Here is an 18,143-nt window from a genome sequence, read left to right as displayed (position 1 = left end):
TTGAATTAGTTAAAATGTTTTAAAGTGTGGGCCGGTCATCAGTGGACAGTAAAGAATCCAGTTGTAATGAAATGTTTTCTCCTTTTCAAACCTCATTAGAAGAACAAATTTGTCTCTAATGCTAAACTTGACTGGTCTGGTTTTTAGACTTAAATGGCAGCTATTTATTTATTTATTAAGTTTTACAGAAAAGAAAACCATATCTACTCAACTTTCATTTATCAATTATTTTTTCCATTTGCAACAACAGCATAAAAAGAGTATTTAGGTTGTTGGTTCTGTTCTGAAAATGGAGGTTTAATCATGACGTAAATACAAATTGTTGCGAAAACAATAACTGATTACTACAGCTGCACTTTATATATTGAAATAAACATTTAATTTGAACCGTTAAATCGTTTTAAGTGAATTGGGATAACTACAACTTTTTAATCTGCTGTATTTCTTTAAATTCACATTCATTTTCTTCCTGGAAGGTTGGCAGGTTGGCTCTGTTCATCAAACACTTTTTGCAGTTCTATCTTCTATTGCTGGAGTTAACTTAAAGTTAAACAGAACCCTAGATGTAATTTGTGTGAATGAAAAAGAACATATTACATTTGTTTACATTTGTTTTTCTAAGCAACCAGAATGTCTTCTTTCATTTAAGTAAATTGCCATAAGCTATGCTTCTTTCTGAATTTTGATTTGATGTAGGCTCTTGTTTTGAACTTATTTTCACAAGATTGAGACAGTTATATCAAAAATATGGGGAAAAAAAAGACAAATTAGAAGGATGAATTGTTGGATGTTGAATTTGATATTTATGCATTTGTGGTTAAAAACTGGGACAAATAGGGGATGAGTTGCACAATATGGAAATTAGTTTTTCTCAGTGTGGGTTATTTGCTCATCTTTTGATCAGCCCACTTAGTAAAACATAAAATCCAGGGTTTTTTTTCTTTCAATCCAATGAAATAATTTGTTTTGTCACAGTACAATCACACGTGCATGATACAAATGAGATTGTATGTAACAAACACAAGGTGGTTGGGAAAAGGAATAAAAATGTTTTTCTAAATATTTTACAAATGCATTCCATACAATAGTCAGTTGCAGACCAGACTACTGGGTTAACTTTAACCCCATACTATACAGTGCTGTGGTCATATAGATGCACAGATAATGATCGTAAAAGTCCAAAGAACAACTAAGAGATCCAGTAAATCGTTGAAAACCATTTTAAAGTATTGCAAGAGCAAAGCATAAAGGAATTGGAAGTTGTTGAAACTTTTGTACAGTACAATTTAGAAGCAAACATAAATATCAAACTGTGACTGTGTGTTTTTTGTAAAAATTGTGCCTGAAATGTGAAGGAAGACGTAAAATAAGTCAAAGAGAGGGAAGCCTAGGAAGTATGTATGCGCCTTCTGGAGGGATAAAGAGGGGAAAAATCATGCGTCACTCTAGCGCGAGCTGCCCGTGTTCCCTTTAAAATAGTTTTATGTGCCACTCCCACTCCATGATTCCCACTCAGCTGTTACTGTAAATCGCTCCCAGTTCCCACATGGTGCTATCCATTCACAAATCCGCGCAGGAAGACTCGATTGTTGCCATGAATCGGATTGATCACCTCGTCCGTCACCTGTGAGCAACTTGTTGCGCAGCTGCTATTTCCTCTGTGGTCCATCGCCGCAGCCAGACAGCCGCTGCTTCTCTACGACAGAAACACTGGAGCTGCTGATCTGCGTCTCAGCGTCCGGGGGTATTTTCTGGCTCTCAGGGAGGACAGCTGGATGACTTTGTGTGAGCGACCGACTTCCTTTATTGGAGTTAGAGAGATGCAGCCGAACGCCGCGGCCTTGCGGGATCTCCCTCACCTTCCTGTTTGGGTTTTTCATTAAGTAGGCCTACAACAAGTCTGAATTCAACGAGCCTCATTAATATGAGAAGAGGGGCAGGGGATGCGAGTCATGAGCTGGACGCGTCCTTTCCACGGACTGGACTGGAGCCACAGCCTCTTCTATCTGACTTTACTACTGTGGACCAGGCGCATGAACGGACTGGCTGATTTTTCAAGTAAGATGATGATGATGATGACGATGATGACGGAGATGCAATAAAAGGAGGGGAAAGCTTACAACAGAAACTATTTTCTCACAAAAAATGTCACCAGGTCGCTCTGAAGTTTTCCATTTAACTTGCATAAAATGATGTAAAAATGAAATCTTCTTTTGGTGTTTTACTGTGAAATCAGACTTAAATGTTTTGTCAAGAAAATAATACTCCTAAGTAAATGTTTCCAAACGATTATTTTTGTTGTTGTTAAGGGATAAAACTATTAAAAATCATTTTATTGTCAAAATTATTTTTGACATTTTTCAGACTGAGAGAAGGCAGTTACTTTGCTTCTTATCTACTTTTGGATGTCTGTAGATTGGTGTGTAATACATAATTTTTAAGATGTAGGCTATTATCCTACTCCATGTGAGACGGGTTCTGTTGAAGTGATTTCTTGATTCTGTCCTTTTAACAGTAAACATGCCCTGGTAAGATTAAACTCAGCAAGACATTCTGGTAATATAATTCCTAAATTATTATGGGGTTTGATCTGTAAACCATAATAATTAAAAATAAAAAAAAGACATAAAGGCTTGAAATATTTTACTCTATGTAACAGAATTGACATGTCTTCCCTTGCAAAAGAGATCAGATATCAGTGGGACAAATCTGGTTATGTAAAGAAAATGAATGAAGGAGTTATATTAATGATAATTTCCATATTTTACATTCAAGAAACCATTGAATAATATATGCAATCTTAATGGATACAGCAAGAGACGCATCCCAGAAATAAGAAGAGTCCAAACAGTTGGATCTACAAACAATAAAGCATTATGTCTGATGCACGGTTGCTAAAAATGTTCAACTTTCTTCCGTGCAACAGACTATCTTTCAAGGATTATCACCAGCCATTCTGCTCACGCTTGCGATGGGACACCATTGAGACTCCACTGTCCTCGTCACTCCACCATCTCCATCCAGTCGGCCTTCTATGGCAGTGGGGAGGTCCGGCTGTGCACGGAGGACCCCACATCTGGACCCCGCAGCCACAGATGCTCAGCTTTAACCGCTCTACAGGTGCACATTCATGCATGACATGAGCCATGCATCACTGTAAAGCCCAGCTGTACAACTCTTTGATAATTTGGTCTTCACCAAATTTCAGAATGTGGTTTTCAGGTTGTGCAGAATCGTTTTATTGCATCCCTGTGGACTAGATCATTAAATCAACAGTGCTGGGCCTTAGTGACCATTGGCCTGGGGGATTATTTTGCAGAAGCTCCTGTCTGAGTGTCAGAACCTCAGAGACTGTCAACTACCAGTCAGTCACCTGCTGTTTGGGAAGGACCCATGCCCTGGCAAGAACAAGTACCTCCATGTGAATTATAAGTGCAAACCCAGTGAGTTCTTCCCTTCTGAATTCCCTCACACACTTAGCTGAGGATGAGTTTTAACGTTCTTACTTTGACCCTCATTCAGCTGAACACAAAACACAGGTGGTGTGCGAAGGAGAGACCATGATCTTGCGCTGCAAGACCCCCAATTTGTTGATCATCTACGCAGCTGTCTATGGCCGAGGTCTGGGTCAGGCTGACACCTGCCCCTCATTCTCAGCAAGACCTCCCCCATTTGGTGAGTCACTGTCAGCTACTAATAGAGAGACATCACTGTAGTAAAGTAAAGTGAAAACACACAGTGAATGTTTGTGATTAGTGGCATCAGCTGGCCTCATGTAACTCTGACAAACAGGGAAACGGAACCCTGAAACAACCACAGCTAAATGGAATGCAGCCACCATTGATTTCCTTTCTTTTCTTTTTTTGGTATTTATTTTGAGCACTGTTCTTTTCCCATGACGCTTATCTAAATGGCCCACGGCAGACTAGGAGAGGGTGGGGGGAGTGATTCTTTGTTCTCTATGGAAATATCAGCTCTGTCTGTTGACTAAAAGAGTTGCATATTTCCTTTTAGAACACAGAGCCCTGAGGATTTATAAGGAATGTGGGGTTTATTAAAAATGCAAAGAGATCACAAGCAGAAATAGTGCAGGTAGAAACAGGTGTATCTCATGAAATCAGTTGTGGCTGCATTCCTTCTCCGTTACTAGAGTACACCTGTGCTTTTCCTGGTATGTCAAGTCAAACTGTAGGAGAGAAGACGAGCTGTCTGTGTGCTGTAATGTAACACCTCACTTTCACATATGCTTAATTTGTTTTTAAATAATCCAACTGTCGCAATGAAAGCCGTTTATAGATATTATAAAACTCCATGTTTACACAAGGAATTAACTATTTGCTCAGCTGGGTTAAATAAATAACATCAGCCATGAAAACACAGTTGTACTCTTGCTAAACTGCAATCGAGCTCCTGCAGAAGGCAGTCAATAATTCAGCTATCGCAGCCCAAGAGCAAAAATCAAATACGCATGTTCAGTTGCTCTTACAGTACATTGCAAAAGTATTCATGCTCTTTAAGTTTTTTACATTGTTTAACACTGCCAGCACAAATATTAATGTATTTTATTGGAATATTGTGATAGACCAAAACAAAGAATAATTTTGAAGTGGAAGTAAATTGAGGAGTAAAATGGCATTTGTTCTTCTTTTTACAAATTACAAAAAAAAAAAACAAAAACAAAACTGGTTTTCTTCTTTACTTTGATACCCCTAAATAAAATGAGGGAAAATTGATTGCATTCAGAAGTCACATAATAAGTAAATGGTCTGCATGTGTATAGTTCTTTATCAAGTCTGAGGACTCTAACACTACAATCAGTCATTCACCTATTTATACACTCTGATGGTGGTAAGCTGCATTGTAGTCACAGCTGCCCTAGGGTAAACTGACGGAAGCATAGCTGCCATACAATCAGCATCAGCTGACCACCATCATCGGGCAAAGCAGGAAAAATGTCTTGCTCATGGACACTGGAGGTTGCACTCTGTCTCCAGGGTGCAATAATGTGATGTGATTAAGTATGCAGGATGCGAATGCTTCTGCCAGGTTCTGTCCTTGCTGTGATATTCCTCATGTTTCTCCTAATATTTCTGCTCCTTTCAGAGTGTCTGAACCACAACGCTGTGCATGTAGTGTCCAAATCCTGCTACAGCAAACAGAAGTGCATCCTTGCTGTTGGCAACCAGACCTTCAGGGACCCCTGCTTTCCAGGAACCAGGAAGTACCTCAACGTGCTTTATTCATGTGGTAGGACCCTCTCCTGCTTCCTCATTCAAATAAGACATAGAAGTCTTGTGATGCATTATAATACCAGTTTTCATGCTGCAGTTCTTTCAGTGAGCATTTGTTGTTTCCTGCTTTGAGTTCTTATCTTCAGATCCCAGCTTTCAGTGGCTCTGTCCTAACTCCACCCTAAAAAAAGCATAATATAAAGAAGTGGGAAACAAGACTTCAAAGTTTTTTTTTTTTTTTTTTTGGTTTACTTCCTGTGATTCACAGAAATGCCAGCGAGGACATCAACTAACACTATTCATATACCATAATTTGAAACCCAATGAGTAGTTCCTAGTCTAATTTTTGGCTCTATTTATAGCACAACAATGCAGATTGGAAGCAGGAGACTCCAATCTCCTGCTTCTAGCCACTTCTTTGCATTTCCACCACCACAATTTCTTAAAAACGTGTTCATATCCATTTGGTGCTGTAAACATACATTTTCAAGTTTTGCCACAGGGATTTATGTCTGAATCATGTTTCAGCATGGATATTCAGACATTTACACAGGAAATCCTTTTTCATGCAGTCAAAAAAACTTTAGTTTTTGTCTCATCTGCCCTTAGTTGTTTGCTTCATGGTTTGTGGTGACCTGCTAAAATGAAACCTGGTGTGTTTCTTTCAACAATGGTTTGAAGAAACACACCATTGTGTGAACATGAAAAAGTCAACGTCATCCCACTGATCGCCAAAGCAGACGCTCTCACCCCAGAGGAATGCCAACAGTTCAAGAAGCAGATCATGAGAGAAATCCAATGCTGTGCCTGACGGATAGTTGCTTGGCTGCTTCTCTTATTAATGCTCTCCTTGCTCCATCTATTAGTTTGGGTGGATGTTAATGCCTCTGTTTGTGGTTGTATCAAATTGCTCATATTTTTGGATTTGCTGTGATGTAGTAAAATAATCAAATATGGTATGAATGCTGTCACAAGCCATTGTATATCAACTGGTTAGCAGCAAAGAAAGATTGTTCTTCTTCTTTTTTAATAGTGCCAATGTCTTTACTTAAAGAGGCAGACCCAAACATACTGAGCACCACCTCACTTCCTACTACAGAAAAAGGTACCAGCATCTATCCATTTGCTGTTGTTCTATGTTTGTAAAGTTTCTTGCTCATAGCTGTTTTGTGAAATTTACAAAAGCTCCTGCTGCCGATCTGGAGTCAAATAGGCCAAATAGTTCGGGAGCAATGATGAGCAACTCTCTCCTGACCTACGCCTTTATCAAAGGTAACTTTTTCTTTTTCCAAGTTTTCTACACATTTTTCTGTAAACATAATTCTCACCCTTTTAGTAATTTTAAAACATACATTATTAAACTGTGTCTTTATGGCACATTTTCTACATTGGGTAGCCTTTAAATGATACCCAATGGGCAAGCTGAAAAACAAAACAAAATTAAGAAGAAAGAAATTCCACAAAACAAAAAAAAGGAGGGAGAGAAGACAAATGACACAGGAAGTTAAAACTAAACGACAGATCTACACAAGGAGGGATAGAAGCAGGGAGGGAAGGAAAAAGGGGTTTAGAAGTATATAAAGTACCAGGAAGAAAATAAGATCAAAGGTTCTAAAAAATGACATTGTTTGACATAATAGGTAAAAATGTAACTATTTGTCTATCCAGTGCTTAAAGGCTGAAATCAAACTTCAGCCTTTTCTAGACTGTGTAGTAAACCTTCTCCTTTCCATCTTTTCCCACATAGATCACCCAGAAATGGCAGCGCTGCTTTTCACCTCCAGCGTGTGTGTGGGCCTGCTCTTCACACTGCTGGCTCTATCTGTCCGAGTGACCTGCAGGAGGCGGCGGCAGCTCAGAGATCACACACTTGGAGCCAAGTCAAATGGCCTGACTCCCAGCTGTTCTAAGCAGGATGATGAGGAGGATGAAGCAGAAGATGATGATGACGACAATGAAGAAACTGAGAGCTCTTTGCTCTCGACTGCAGAGAGGAAGGGGATAAAAGGCTGGGAGGAAGTGACTTATGTAAGCGAGGCGGCTGAGCTGGCGGAAAGGATCGAACGCAGAGACATGATCATCCAGGAGATTTGGATGAACTCCTATCTGAATGGCAGCTCCTGCTGAATAAATCGTGTGGATATTTATTCAGATTCCTCATGCTTCACATTTTCAAAAAAGCATTTTTATGCCACAAGATGGAAAAAAAAAATCTGACAAGCCATCTTTGCTACATAATTTTCTAATAATCTGCAACAGAGGGATCAGCAAAGTGTATCCTGCAAGAAGCTTGAGTGTTGTATATATTATCAGCAAAAGTGTTTTTTACTGTAAAAAAAACAAACAAAAACATTAAATCACAAAATTTTAAAGCTTTGTTATCCATTCGTCATCCTTCAGCTGCTGCTATGAACTAAAGGTTAGTATGGCCCGTCATCTAAAATACGGAGATCAAGCAGCTTTTTATTTAAAAAAAAAAAACTAAAAACAGCATGACTGACAGCATCACTACATCTTCTGAGGTAATTCTTTTTTCAGATTTGAGCAGAATAATAATGAAATGCAACAATATGCTAAATTTAAATCTTGAGTTGCCATTTAGTTTTTGTATAAGTATGCAAATTTCCAGATTTTTTAGCATTTTCAGCCTGTATTTAAAGTATACATATAAATGCTGACGTATCTGTGGCTGGAAGAAAGATAAACCAATAGATGGAATAGCACATGGATGAGTAGGCAGTCTGAACACTCAAATTCCAGATGTGGAAAATTCAAATGTCAGAATTTCTCTGGAACTCTACAATGCTACCCGCCTCTTTTCGGTGTTTTGTTTCCTTTTTGAATAAGTCAGCTCTGTAATCGACCCCACACAGTTCTCCCTCCCAGGTCAGCACTGCTGAAATGATGACTGTGTTGCAACTTCCTGCCTGTGGGCTACAATGACTGAGTGAAGTATGTGTTCCACTAACGTGAGACAAAGAGAGGAAAGGTGTAGCATCCTTGTCCCTGCACTCTAAGAAAAACTTAATTTTCTGTTGCAAAACATTGTCACTGGAAACATTGGAAACAATTCTTTTATTCATATTTTCACCAACATACCAATATTTTTATTACAGATATATTAAACCAGGGCTAATTATGTCTGTTTGATCTGATGCAGTATAGACATCTGGCTACATACCCTTTTTAAAAACAAAGTCAAGTCGTAGGGACACAAATGATCTCTGATAGAGGTCAGGTAAGAAAAACAGGAAAATCTGCCTTAGGTTGCTATTAGGCAGTCTTGGCCAGTTGTTTTAAGAAAGGCAGAAATTGAGTCACTGGAATATCTGGAGGGCAAGTTGTCAGAGTCACCTTGGCCCCCATTTTATATTAGTAAGGCCCTGAAATTGTCTTTTGAGGGCCTGCCTGTTCGACCACTCTGAGTCCAGGTAGCTATCATCGTCTGCTTCGTCCAGTTTCTAGAAGCGTTATAAGAACAAAGTTAGGTTGAACATACAGAACAGTTACACGGAGCATAAAGGTTCACTTTACCCAACCTCACCTTAAGTTCTTCCTGTCTTTTGTAGTAATGCAGCATCATCTGTTTCTGCTGTTCATCAGTGACCAAGGGCTCTCTCGCTGGCGCCCCTTGTCCTTTCTAAAGCGAATAAATAACTAGTTAAGTCGAAAAGCACTTTGACAAAAACTATCAATATATAAATATTACTCTTGACAAGTTACAGATTCTCACCTTTTGGAGTTTGACCACAATCTTTGTCTTTTCATTTCTTCCAATGTAATCCTGAAGTTTCTTCCCTCTTTGCATCTCTTTACCGGCCCACCAAAACTGGCATTCTTCTTCTGTGATCACCTGCAGAGATGCCTGAGGAACGACAGATGGAAAGGGCAGATGGAAAGGACGGAGGGTCCAAAAAAAAAAAAAAAAAAAAAAAGCAGGTTGAAACTGGATGTTGCAGATTTCTCCCAAAGCAAGCTCTCAAACTGTTACATTCGACGGAGTACACTTCTTAAAAACGAAATGTGTCTCAAGTCAGTAACCTGGGATTCTACTAAATATTATGTCAAAATTTAAAAATGTCTAGTTTTCAGTATTTCTTTCACAATTTGTAAATATTAAATGCAAACGTTCACTCTGAATATTCAGCAGATGATGAATACACAAACAATCGGATGTACAGATGATTACATGTATACGAAGAATTTCCTAGAGATTCTAAGAAGACCGATTAGAGGCTCCTTCTATCAAAGTACCGAACATTGATTAAAACACTATCAACAGGCTAACCTGTGTCCCTGACAGATCTTCCTGATCATCAAACTCCATTCTTATTGGGTCATGAGGAGGCAGCCCCATTGGGTACACGATCATCACGGCACCCCTTAGTTGATCCAGCGCTTCCTTTACCATTTCCATGGTCACACAAACATTAGCTTGAACTTGTTTCTGCAAAATCAGAGCAACAGAGGTGATTGCTTGACCAATGATGACAAAAGCAAGGAGGTAAAAATGCAGTTTTTAAAGTAAAACTGACTTTAGAGATGAGTGCTTTTGCCTCCTCAACTGTCCTCATCAACACTTCCTTCATTTTATCATTTGGGGCTGGAATGCAAAAAAAAAAAAAAAAAAGAAAAAAAGATACATGTGTCTCAAGTCAGTACCAAGCAAAATTGTTTGCAATGTCTAAAAAGATAGCTGTGTTTACTTGGGAAAAGCAAACTTGTTTGCTTTTTTCTTTACATAGGGTCCATCAAAAAAGATTAATTCTCACCATGTCCATTCCTCCTCCCGATCTCATCCTTCCTAAATATCTTCCCTCCACTTGGAATGCATCGTTCTTCCCATTCATCCTTCAGTTTCAGTTCTACAATTTGCTCATCTGTCAGTCCCTGCATGTTGGGTGGAAGTGTGACGCCATGATCGGCCAGCTCTGGGATCTCTGACAAGACACAGCAAAGAATAATAATAATATATATACATATATATATGTATAACAACTATGTTGATACCAGATAGAAAGTCCACAAATTTAATTGTATCCTGACAAATTCTATGTAATATATAGAGCAATGTCCCAAAGGGTGTAGCACTTTCACATGAAAGGAAACATAAAATACAATTTGCAAGCCTTTTCTACAAATAGTCATCTCAAGTGTAGTGTGTGACTATATTCTTAAATACTTCTTCCAACCGAGGTGTACATCTCTCTACTTTCATGATGCTGTTTAATCACTAATGTTCTCTAACAAACCTTTGCAGAACAGCTTGACTTGTACTGAAATAGATTATAGAACCAAACTGATTGTACTGAATTTTATTTAGGAGTTAAGTAACAATCATGAATAAAAATGCATGCCACACTTTTCAGTTTTTCCATTTGTAAAACATTTCGATAACCATCAAACAATTCACTTTGTGTTGATATATTACATAAAATCCAAAGCGACTGTAAGACTGCTTTAACACTTCACAGTAGCAGTAGGGACGAGAAGGATGTGGATCTTTAAAGCACAGGCAGCAATGGAGACAGAGTTTTACCTGAACATATCCTATCCACTTTGAGCCTGCCGTTGTAAATAGCAGTAACCTGCTGGATCAACGATTCCAGAGGGGCGTCCGTTGTGGTGTTGAACAGAAACTGGCTCTCGTCTCCGCGCTTCACATGCAGCTGCACCATCCTTTACCGGCTCTCCTCCTAACAGAGAAGGTTATAGACGTAAGGCGAGAAGAGTTACAGTTAGTCCCGATGCCGAGAACCAAGGCGTCTTCAGGGCAACAGAGTAACCATGGTAACAGAGAAGCCCGGATGCTTCCAGAACAGCACGAGTAAACTCAGCTAGCCAGTTGATGTAGCTGTTAGCCACGGGTGGCGTTTAGTGTTTAACAATAAAAATTATACACAGCTTTGGATCCTAGTGAAGCTTACCTGGCAAGGAAAATGAGAAGTAGGTCGGTCTTCTTAAGTTCTGAATGTGAACTTATAATTTGTTGTTAACTGCTGTTACCATTTCCGATTGTGGAGTTACTTCTTCTAATGGAGTTCTAGAATATTTTCACACTTACTGCCCTCTAACGGTAAGGGACATTATTATTCTAAAGCAGTACTTCCAGATGAATTTAGTCCTTCACTTGACTTTGTCCCTTTGTATTTGAGATATTTAATATCTCTTAAAAACGCTACCAAGCTTAAATTTTTTTATACCGTCACGCCAATTTAAGGGAACATTGAACGTTGTAGAGAATTATTGTGAAGATAGAATTTCTTTTTTCACAGAAAAACTGAAGTGTGCTGTTTATTTGTATTCAGTTCTATTTATGTCACTAATTTGAATTAAATTACAGTACAATAGAGTCCACATAGGAATAAATTACTCTCGGTCTCAGTGAAAATACAGCTGTCTTCTGAAGGCTTTAGATGATTGTCATTATTCCAAACCTGCTCTATAATCTGAAAACAAAAAGTATACACTATGCCACAACTGCAAAAAGACCAATCTGAATGACTTGGCACCTTTGGAACAGTTAAAAATTTCATATCGCCAGAGAGGGCACAAATTCCAGGTGGGAGAACCTAGGAGACTTTGAACTGCAGTTTACAAGCCTTGCTGGGTACATGGTAAAGATATAGGTGCTACATGCAAACTTTTTGTGCGATGCAAAATTAATATTACACATCACTCTCATCACCATGTTTTTTTTTTATGTAGTCAGTTACCCATTACAAAATTACAAAGGGATAACACAAGCAAGCAAAAACAAAAAATATATAAGACTCCCATTACTTTCATGCATATGGTGGCAAGGGTGAGTTGATATTCCTACTCTATGTTGAGAATAGGGGCATCATTTTATGAGCTGCAATGCACTTGAAGCTCTATGTTCTTCTTCCAGAAATAGGCAGACTAAACAGCCAAAGGCACAATGGCAACAAAGGCATAGAGTATAAAAAAGAGACATAAAATAAATAAACATTTCCAGAGCACATGGGTGGCGAAAACAAGCTTTGTTTATGTTTTTAAGTCTGTCTGTACAAACGTCTATGCCCAGAGGTGTATCCCATAATTAGTTTTTGTGATTGAGAAACACTGGCCACATTAGCTGTGTTAGCCAAAATTAAAGTGGAGAAACATTAATAACTTGATGACTGTGACAGTCATTTTAATTAAAAGCATTGTGTCTTTCATTTTGAAACACTGCCAAAGACTTAGTTTTAAGCTGGTTTCATCATACACCATTAGGTCACAGAGTTTGCAGGACTGTCTGTCACCTCATTTCCAAGAAATTATAAAATGTTTTTTTTTTTTTCAAATCTACAGTAAAATGGTAACCCACTAGCAAGTGTTAGCTTGAAATTGATTTACAGGTAGAGCTGTGAATTAATAGAGTTCAGCCTCCCTTACCCCCCAAAACAAAATAAAACAAAACATACTTGTCAATGTACATTTATTTTAGCACACATACAACACAAACTATTTCATACTTTAATGTGCCATCTGCTTTGCACGTAAACTATGGAACAATGGATATTAACATGAATTACAGCTTCATGTATTCACTTTAATACATACAGAATATGTTTGTTTCACAACACAGACTCTTATTTACTATGGATTATAACCATAAAAAGGGAAATCGACCTCACAAAGGGAGCAATTTGTTACCTAAAAGAAATCTTGAATCCGAACCGTGACATGATGTAAAGCACTGGCTAGTGATCGACTGTTGATACAGCATCTACTGCACACATTGAGATAACAACAGATATATTTCAGAGATGGTGTGTAAGCTATTGGTGCCTGATACTCTTGCTTACACATAGATTTTAAATACAGACAATGAGATTTACTTTGCGTATTTACATCTGACATAGAAGCATAGAAGCAAAACCTAACAAACATGATCAGTTTATTTATTTATGTTTCTCAAAAATTCTTCTTAGACATTTATCCATTTATTTAATTTCTATGTGAAAAGGGGGACATGTTACATGTCTAGACAATATTTGGTGTGTCATGTTAGGATGGATACTGCCCCTGATCCTTCAGCACACCCATTTCCTCTCATCATTGCCCGGCAAACAAGTATTTAATGAGTGAATTGGGAACTACAAGACAAAATTGCTGAAACACACCTAAAAATGAATTCAAATTCTGTAAGACTATAAAACAACTTCTCAACAGCTGGAAACAGTCATATTCGGACATTAAATGAGGAATATTAAATACTTTGCGCAACTTGTAACAAGAGATGCAACAAGAAATGGGCCGAAAAATGTTTCAGCTGAATGGAAACAAAATAGCACAAATGGGCAAGAAGTATTTTTTCCCCTTTAGTAAATGCAAAATACACAAAACATAAGAGGTGGCACTGACAACAACACTCTTAGGTGTGCATACTGTTGCTAAGTGAAGAAGACTCCCAGATAGCTAGTTTTAGAATAAGTGAGGTGTTTAAAATAAAGTCAAAGGAAACAGAGATGTAAGAAGCTGTTAAAAAGGAAACCTTTTTTGCAATATCAACAAGTCTATAGAGAACAAGATTTTTCAGAATTAACAGGAAGGCTTGGCAGAGTACAGTGATGTTTATCTCTCTTGAGCTTTTCACTTTTGTCTGTTATGAATTATGCTGAATTTGGAAATTCTTGCATCTGTTTGGAAATTTCAGAGTTAAGGTACGAATTCACATTCTCTAGGAAACATGGACCAATATAGGATGCTATGGATGACCCTAAAATATTTCCTCTGAAATTATTTTGTAGCAACTGCTGTCTCACACAAACAATGCGAGAGTCCTATTGCTACCAATTTGAATAATTAATGACTGCTTATGGCAGGATAACTAAAATATATTCTATTTAAGCCATGGTCAGTTGGAAGTGTTCTCATCTGACCAAGAGAAAGTGCTATGTGAGAGATTTTACTTGATAAAGAAAAGAATCTCTTACTTAAATTTACATTATTGCCTTTAATCAGCAACTGACAGGTTAAAGAAAAACACAGTTGCAGGGTTAGCTGAGTGAATATTGGCTTTAGGCTTCGAGTCTGTAACACAAAATGATGGTTCCCACTCTTCAATTTTTACACAAGCTCACATCCAAAACAAGCAAACAAAAACACAACAGACGATATGCACCTCAAACACAGCACATCACTTCTCACCACAGTAACAATAATTATTTAGAGTAGCTGGTACAAGAAATGATAATAAATGACTCAAAGTAAACACAAAAGTGCTGTCTGGTTATAACCCTTGCAGATCCGAAGAATGTTGTCATTCATTCATTCGTTCATCCATCCATTCATTTTCTAACACCCTTGTCTGTAGTGGGGTCAGGAGGGGTGCTGGTGCTCATCTCCAGCAAAAGTTTCTGGTGAGAGGCGGGGTACACCATGGACAGGTCACCAGTCTGTCACAAGAATGTTGTCATTGTACTTTAAATACAAGTACACACACTACCACGCAACATTGTTATAATTTCTAATAGTATAGATGGATAAAAAAAAAGGAATCAAACTGAAATACTCCCTTCTGTTAGAACCTGCATGACTGGGAGAGTACATACAGTGTCTCAGTGCATATTTGTATCATTAAGCAAAACCTCTTGCTTGGTCCTTACAAATACACTCAAACGTCCAGCAAGTTATTTTTAAAATCATAAGTACATATATACAAGATTTTGTTATGTAGAAGTTTGGATGCTGAGCAAAACAATACTTTTTCTAATGTATATCGGCTTAAAGATAAGGAATGCCAACAGAAAACTAAATGACAAATTTTCAAGAGAATGTTGTGATATCAGTCCTGCAGCAGTCCAGTTAAACTGACACAATGGCTTGTGCTCTTGCCTTTTCCCCACACCGTGGAGTCAACAAATCCAGTGCAAATGAAATTACATTCACAAATTAAAGCGACTAAGTCTGAAGGATCCAAAACCCTGCAGTGCTCATCCTGCAACCAGATGACAAAGAGAGGGAGAGAGGCCAAATGTTGCTCTGAGAGCTCAGATTAGTCAAAATGGTGAATGGGAACCACAGAGACATCTGCAAAGCCACACATATTTATATGAGACATCAGTGCAGCCACACAGGTATGCTTTCATATTGCACAGGTGTGTAAACGCATGACTTGTGTATATAGATATACTTTATAGGACAACATACTGTAGACACAGGCACGTTTGCTGCTGTTAGTTAAAACATACATAACGAGTAAATCAAATGTTAAAGGGGCAGCATTATGTGTTTTTCAGGCACATAGTGCCATTTTATAGCACAATTAAGTAAGTATGCTACTTTCAGTTGTTATAAAAATGCTGTATTTGTTAAACATAATTTGACTTAACAATTTAATGCCTCCACCATCACAATTTAATGCCTTGAAATTGTGATGAAGGTGGAGACACTCAACCTTCATCATAATGACTCAATTAAGTCTTTAACAAGTTTTTTTTTAAACCAGTGTTTCTCTGAGAAATAGCTCATATAATACACCAGCACATGCACAGATTCGCCAGGTGTTTGCTAATTGCTGCTGCCGCTAGTCTGCAGGAGCTGAGTGGCAAAGGTGTGGGAGCGGGGTGCTCTGTGAAGTGGAGGCTGGGCTTGAAGACTGAGCTGCGTGGAAAAGACAATGCTGAGTGAGAGCAAGCGTCATGGATAGTTGAATGGTTGCCATAGGAGATTAATGGATTTCTCAGACATGCATGAAAGAATCAAAGCAACACCCCAGGTATGCTTGTGATGAGAAAATAGCATGATGCAGAGCTCAAAAAGGTCAACTTTACATAATACTGCCCCTTTAATATTAGAGAAGATTAAATGTTAAAACACGCAGCCGGGCTCAAACATTTCTCATGATACTGCTTTGAGATATAAACTCTTTCCTGTAATTGTAGGGTTTGGTCTATAATTCTTAAATATTGTCTCTTCTTTTTACATAAACGCATTTACTCATTTATCATAGATCTATACATATATGGATAAAACTCTCACATCTGAGGGGTGGCATTATGTTTTGGGTTTTTTTCTTTCCTACTGCGGACTACCTAGGAAAAAAGTCATTGTTGTTGGGACCCTGTTGGGGGTTCAGGTTACCGGTTACAGTTCTGTTTGGGACGTGAGTGGATAACCACTCAGGCTCGGAGTCAAACACAGAACGGGTTGACTGAGTTTGAGTCAGGGGCACAAAGGAACTGGACGAGAACATGGGGTTCTGTTGTGTTTTGGTTGTTGTGGAAAACTTTGAATCATCATCAAAAGTGACCCACTGCTTCTGTTGGTTCCCTCTTGAGGGAAGCGGCAGATGGCTCTGAGGTGCAAGAGCGGGAGGGAGGGAAGAGGGCAGCGCCAGCGGTAAAGTGAGGGCAGGAGACGGATCAAGAGGAGGAAGAGAAGCTTGAGTAGGAGTTGGACTGGATGAGGGTCTGAACAAAGACACAGTCTGACTGTGCTGGGAGGATGGTGCGACTGCAAGGGTGGGGACAAGCGGTTGAGAAAGAGCAGACAGAGTTCTCTGAAAGTCAGCCGTTTGAGTTGGATGCTGGAGGCTGAAGTCTGGGGTAAGGGAACGATGTGGCAGCGGCTGCTGGACAAAGGGGCCTGTGAAGGGATTGGTGCTGCTGGGTCGGGCAGGGAGTGGTTCAGACTGGAAAAGGTTCGGGGAAGCACGCAGGAGCTCCTGGGAGCGGCTGCGAGACGGGGCTGGGGGAGGCGGGAGCAGCAGGGTGGCTGACGGTGATGGTGTGGAGAATGAGGATGAGGAGGATGAGCTCAGGAATTGGAGGTCTGACAAAGCAGAGGACCGGAAGGACATGGATGAGGGGAGAGTAGAGGATGAATGTACAGATGAAGGAACAGAGGGTGGAGAGCGCAGAGAGGAGCCTCTGTTTAGGGACTGAGTGGTGTGCCGGGATGATGATGGAGAGGAGAACATGTTGGGTGTAATGGAGTCAAAGGGATCAGGCTTCCATTGTGCTTGTCTTTGGAATCCATTTAGTCCGTTGGTCTAAACAAGGGCAGAGCAGAGAAAATCTTTTTTAAGTACAAAAACAGATAATAGTAAAAATAAATAAAAACATGTTAACGTCACTGAGGTCTTTACATACAAATTTATAATCTAATAAACCATACAGTGGTCTGCAGAAGAACTTTTTCACATTTTGTGTCCTATTATAACCACACTTACATGTATTTTATTGGAATTTTATGTGACAGATGCAATTGTGAAGTATAATTAAAGGATGCAAGACGTTTCAACCAGTAAAAGTTGGGAAAGAGAGGTGTACCTTTGTATTATACTTTGTTTTCGTCTTTACTCTGAGACCACCTGATGAAATCCAGTGCAACAAACTATATACAATTTAGTCCACCTTAGTGAAGAAACAACATCATCCCTCAGATAATTTATTATAAAGCATACACTGAACAAGTCAGGTATAAAAGCTCTTAAAGCAAAGTTGGGTCATAACCCAAGATTTTAAGAGCACAAACAGCATTGCTCAATTTATCATCTAGAATATAAAGATGACACCACAATAGCTAGTTACAAAGAACTGTTAATCAGACAAGCAGCTAAGAGGTCTGTGGTAACTCTAATGCAAAGATCCACAGCTCAGTTAGAATAATCTGAACAGTAAACAACACAAATCGAATATTTGTAGTAGAGTGGCAAGATCAAAGCCAAAAGAATCTCATTGTAGAAGAGACCAAATTGTAACTTTTTGGTTGATATGTAAAATACTTATATGAGAAGGGAAAAAAAGTAATATCTGATACATGCTAAACTCTCCATTAAACATAGAGGTGTCAGCAACAGGCTTTAAGGTAGCAGGGACAGGAAGAGCAGCAGCAACAGACTTGAGCATGAGGCAGAGGTTTACGTTTTGGGAGATCGACCCCAAACATACAGGCAGA

The 18,143-nt window shown here is 38.9% G+C and overlaps 3 protein-coding genes across 10 annotated transcripts in view; 1 reads left to right on the top strand and 2 right to left on the bottom strand.

Annotated features, from left to right (window-relative positions):
- Window positions 1-1,461: 1,461 nt before the first annotated feature.
- Window positions 1,462-7,566, top strand: eva1c (eva-1 homolog C (C. elegans)). Of its 3 annotated transcripts, XM_055051245.1 has the most exons (9): window positions 1,462-1,785; window positions 1,888-2,058; window positions 2,927-3,120; window positions 3,320-3,443; window positions 3,523-3,675; window positions 5,104-5,247; window positions 6,265-6,336; window positions 6,417-6,503; window positions 6,979-7,566. In XM_055051245.1, the coding sequence occupies exons 2-9, from the start codon at window positions 1,944-1,946 to the stop codon at window positions 7,356-7,358; spliced, it is 1,269 nt and encodes a 422-aa protein (XP_054907220.1). In that variant the 5' UTR covers window positions 1,462-1,785; window positions 1,888-1,943; the 3' UTR covers window positions 7,359-7,566. The 3 variants fall into 3 exon arrangements, with proteins under 3 accessions (XP_054907220.1, XP_054907221.1, XP_054907219.1); XM_055051246.1 differs by having other exon boundaries at window positions 1,462-2,058; window positions 6,286-6,336; XM_055051244.1 differs by having other exon boundaries at window positions 1,462-2,058.
- Window positions 7,567-8,287: 721 nt separating this feature from the next.
- On the bottom strand, window positions 8,288-11,289 carry cfap298 (cilia and flagella associated protein 298). Of its 2 annotated transcripts, XM_055051325.1 has the most exons (8): window positions 11,159-11,289; window positions 10,771-10,927; window positions 10,004-10,171; window positions 9,767-9,834; window positions 9,520-9,678; window positions 8,965-9,096; window positions 8,776-8,871; window positions 8,288-8,692 (listed from the first exon to the last, which is right to left on the bottom strand). In XM_055051325.1, the coding sequence occupies exons 2-8, from the start codon at window positions 10,907-10,909 to the stop codon at window positions 8,582-8,584; spliced, it is 873 nt and encodes a 290-aa protein (XP_054907300.1). In that variant the 5' UTR covers window positions 10,910-10,927; window positions 11,159-11,289; the 3' UTR covers window positions 8,288-8,581. The 2 variants fall into 2 exon arrangements, with proteins under 2 accessions (XP_054907300.1, XP_054907299.1); XM_055051324.1 differs by lacking the exon at window positions 11,159-11,289 and having other exon boundaries at window positions 10,771-11,089.
- A 1,369-nt stretch (window positions 11,290-12,658) lies between these two features.
- The window catches only part of synj1 (synaptojanin 1), a 29,707-nt gene continuing 24,222 nt past the window's right edge, over window positions 12,659-18,143 (bottom strand). For all 5 annotated transcript variants that reach the window (XM_055051319.1, XM_055051320.1, XM_055051321.1 and 2 more), the window contains one exon: window positions 12,659-17,235. In XM_055051319.1, coding sequence (XP_054907294.1) covers window positions 16,273-17,235 — 963 coding nt within the window. In that variant the 3' untranslated portion in view covers window positions 12,659-16,272. The remainder of the gene's footprint in view (window positions 17,236-18,143) is intronic.

Source organism: Poeciliopsis prolifica, unplaced genomic scaffold (genome assembly GCF_027474105.1).
Source record: "Poeciliopsis prolifica strain line A6 unplaced genomic scaffold, Auburn_PproV2 SCAFFOLD033, whole genome shotgun sequence".
Lineage (NCBI taxonomy): Eukaryota > Metazoa > Chordata > Actinopteri > Cyprinodontiformes > Poeciliidae > Poeciliopsis > Poeciliopsis prolifica.
The sequence above is the reverse complement of the archived record's forward strand: the minus strand, read 5'-3'. Positions and strand labels throughout refer to the sequence as shown.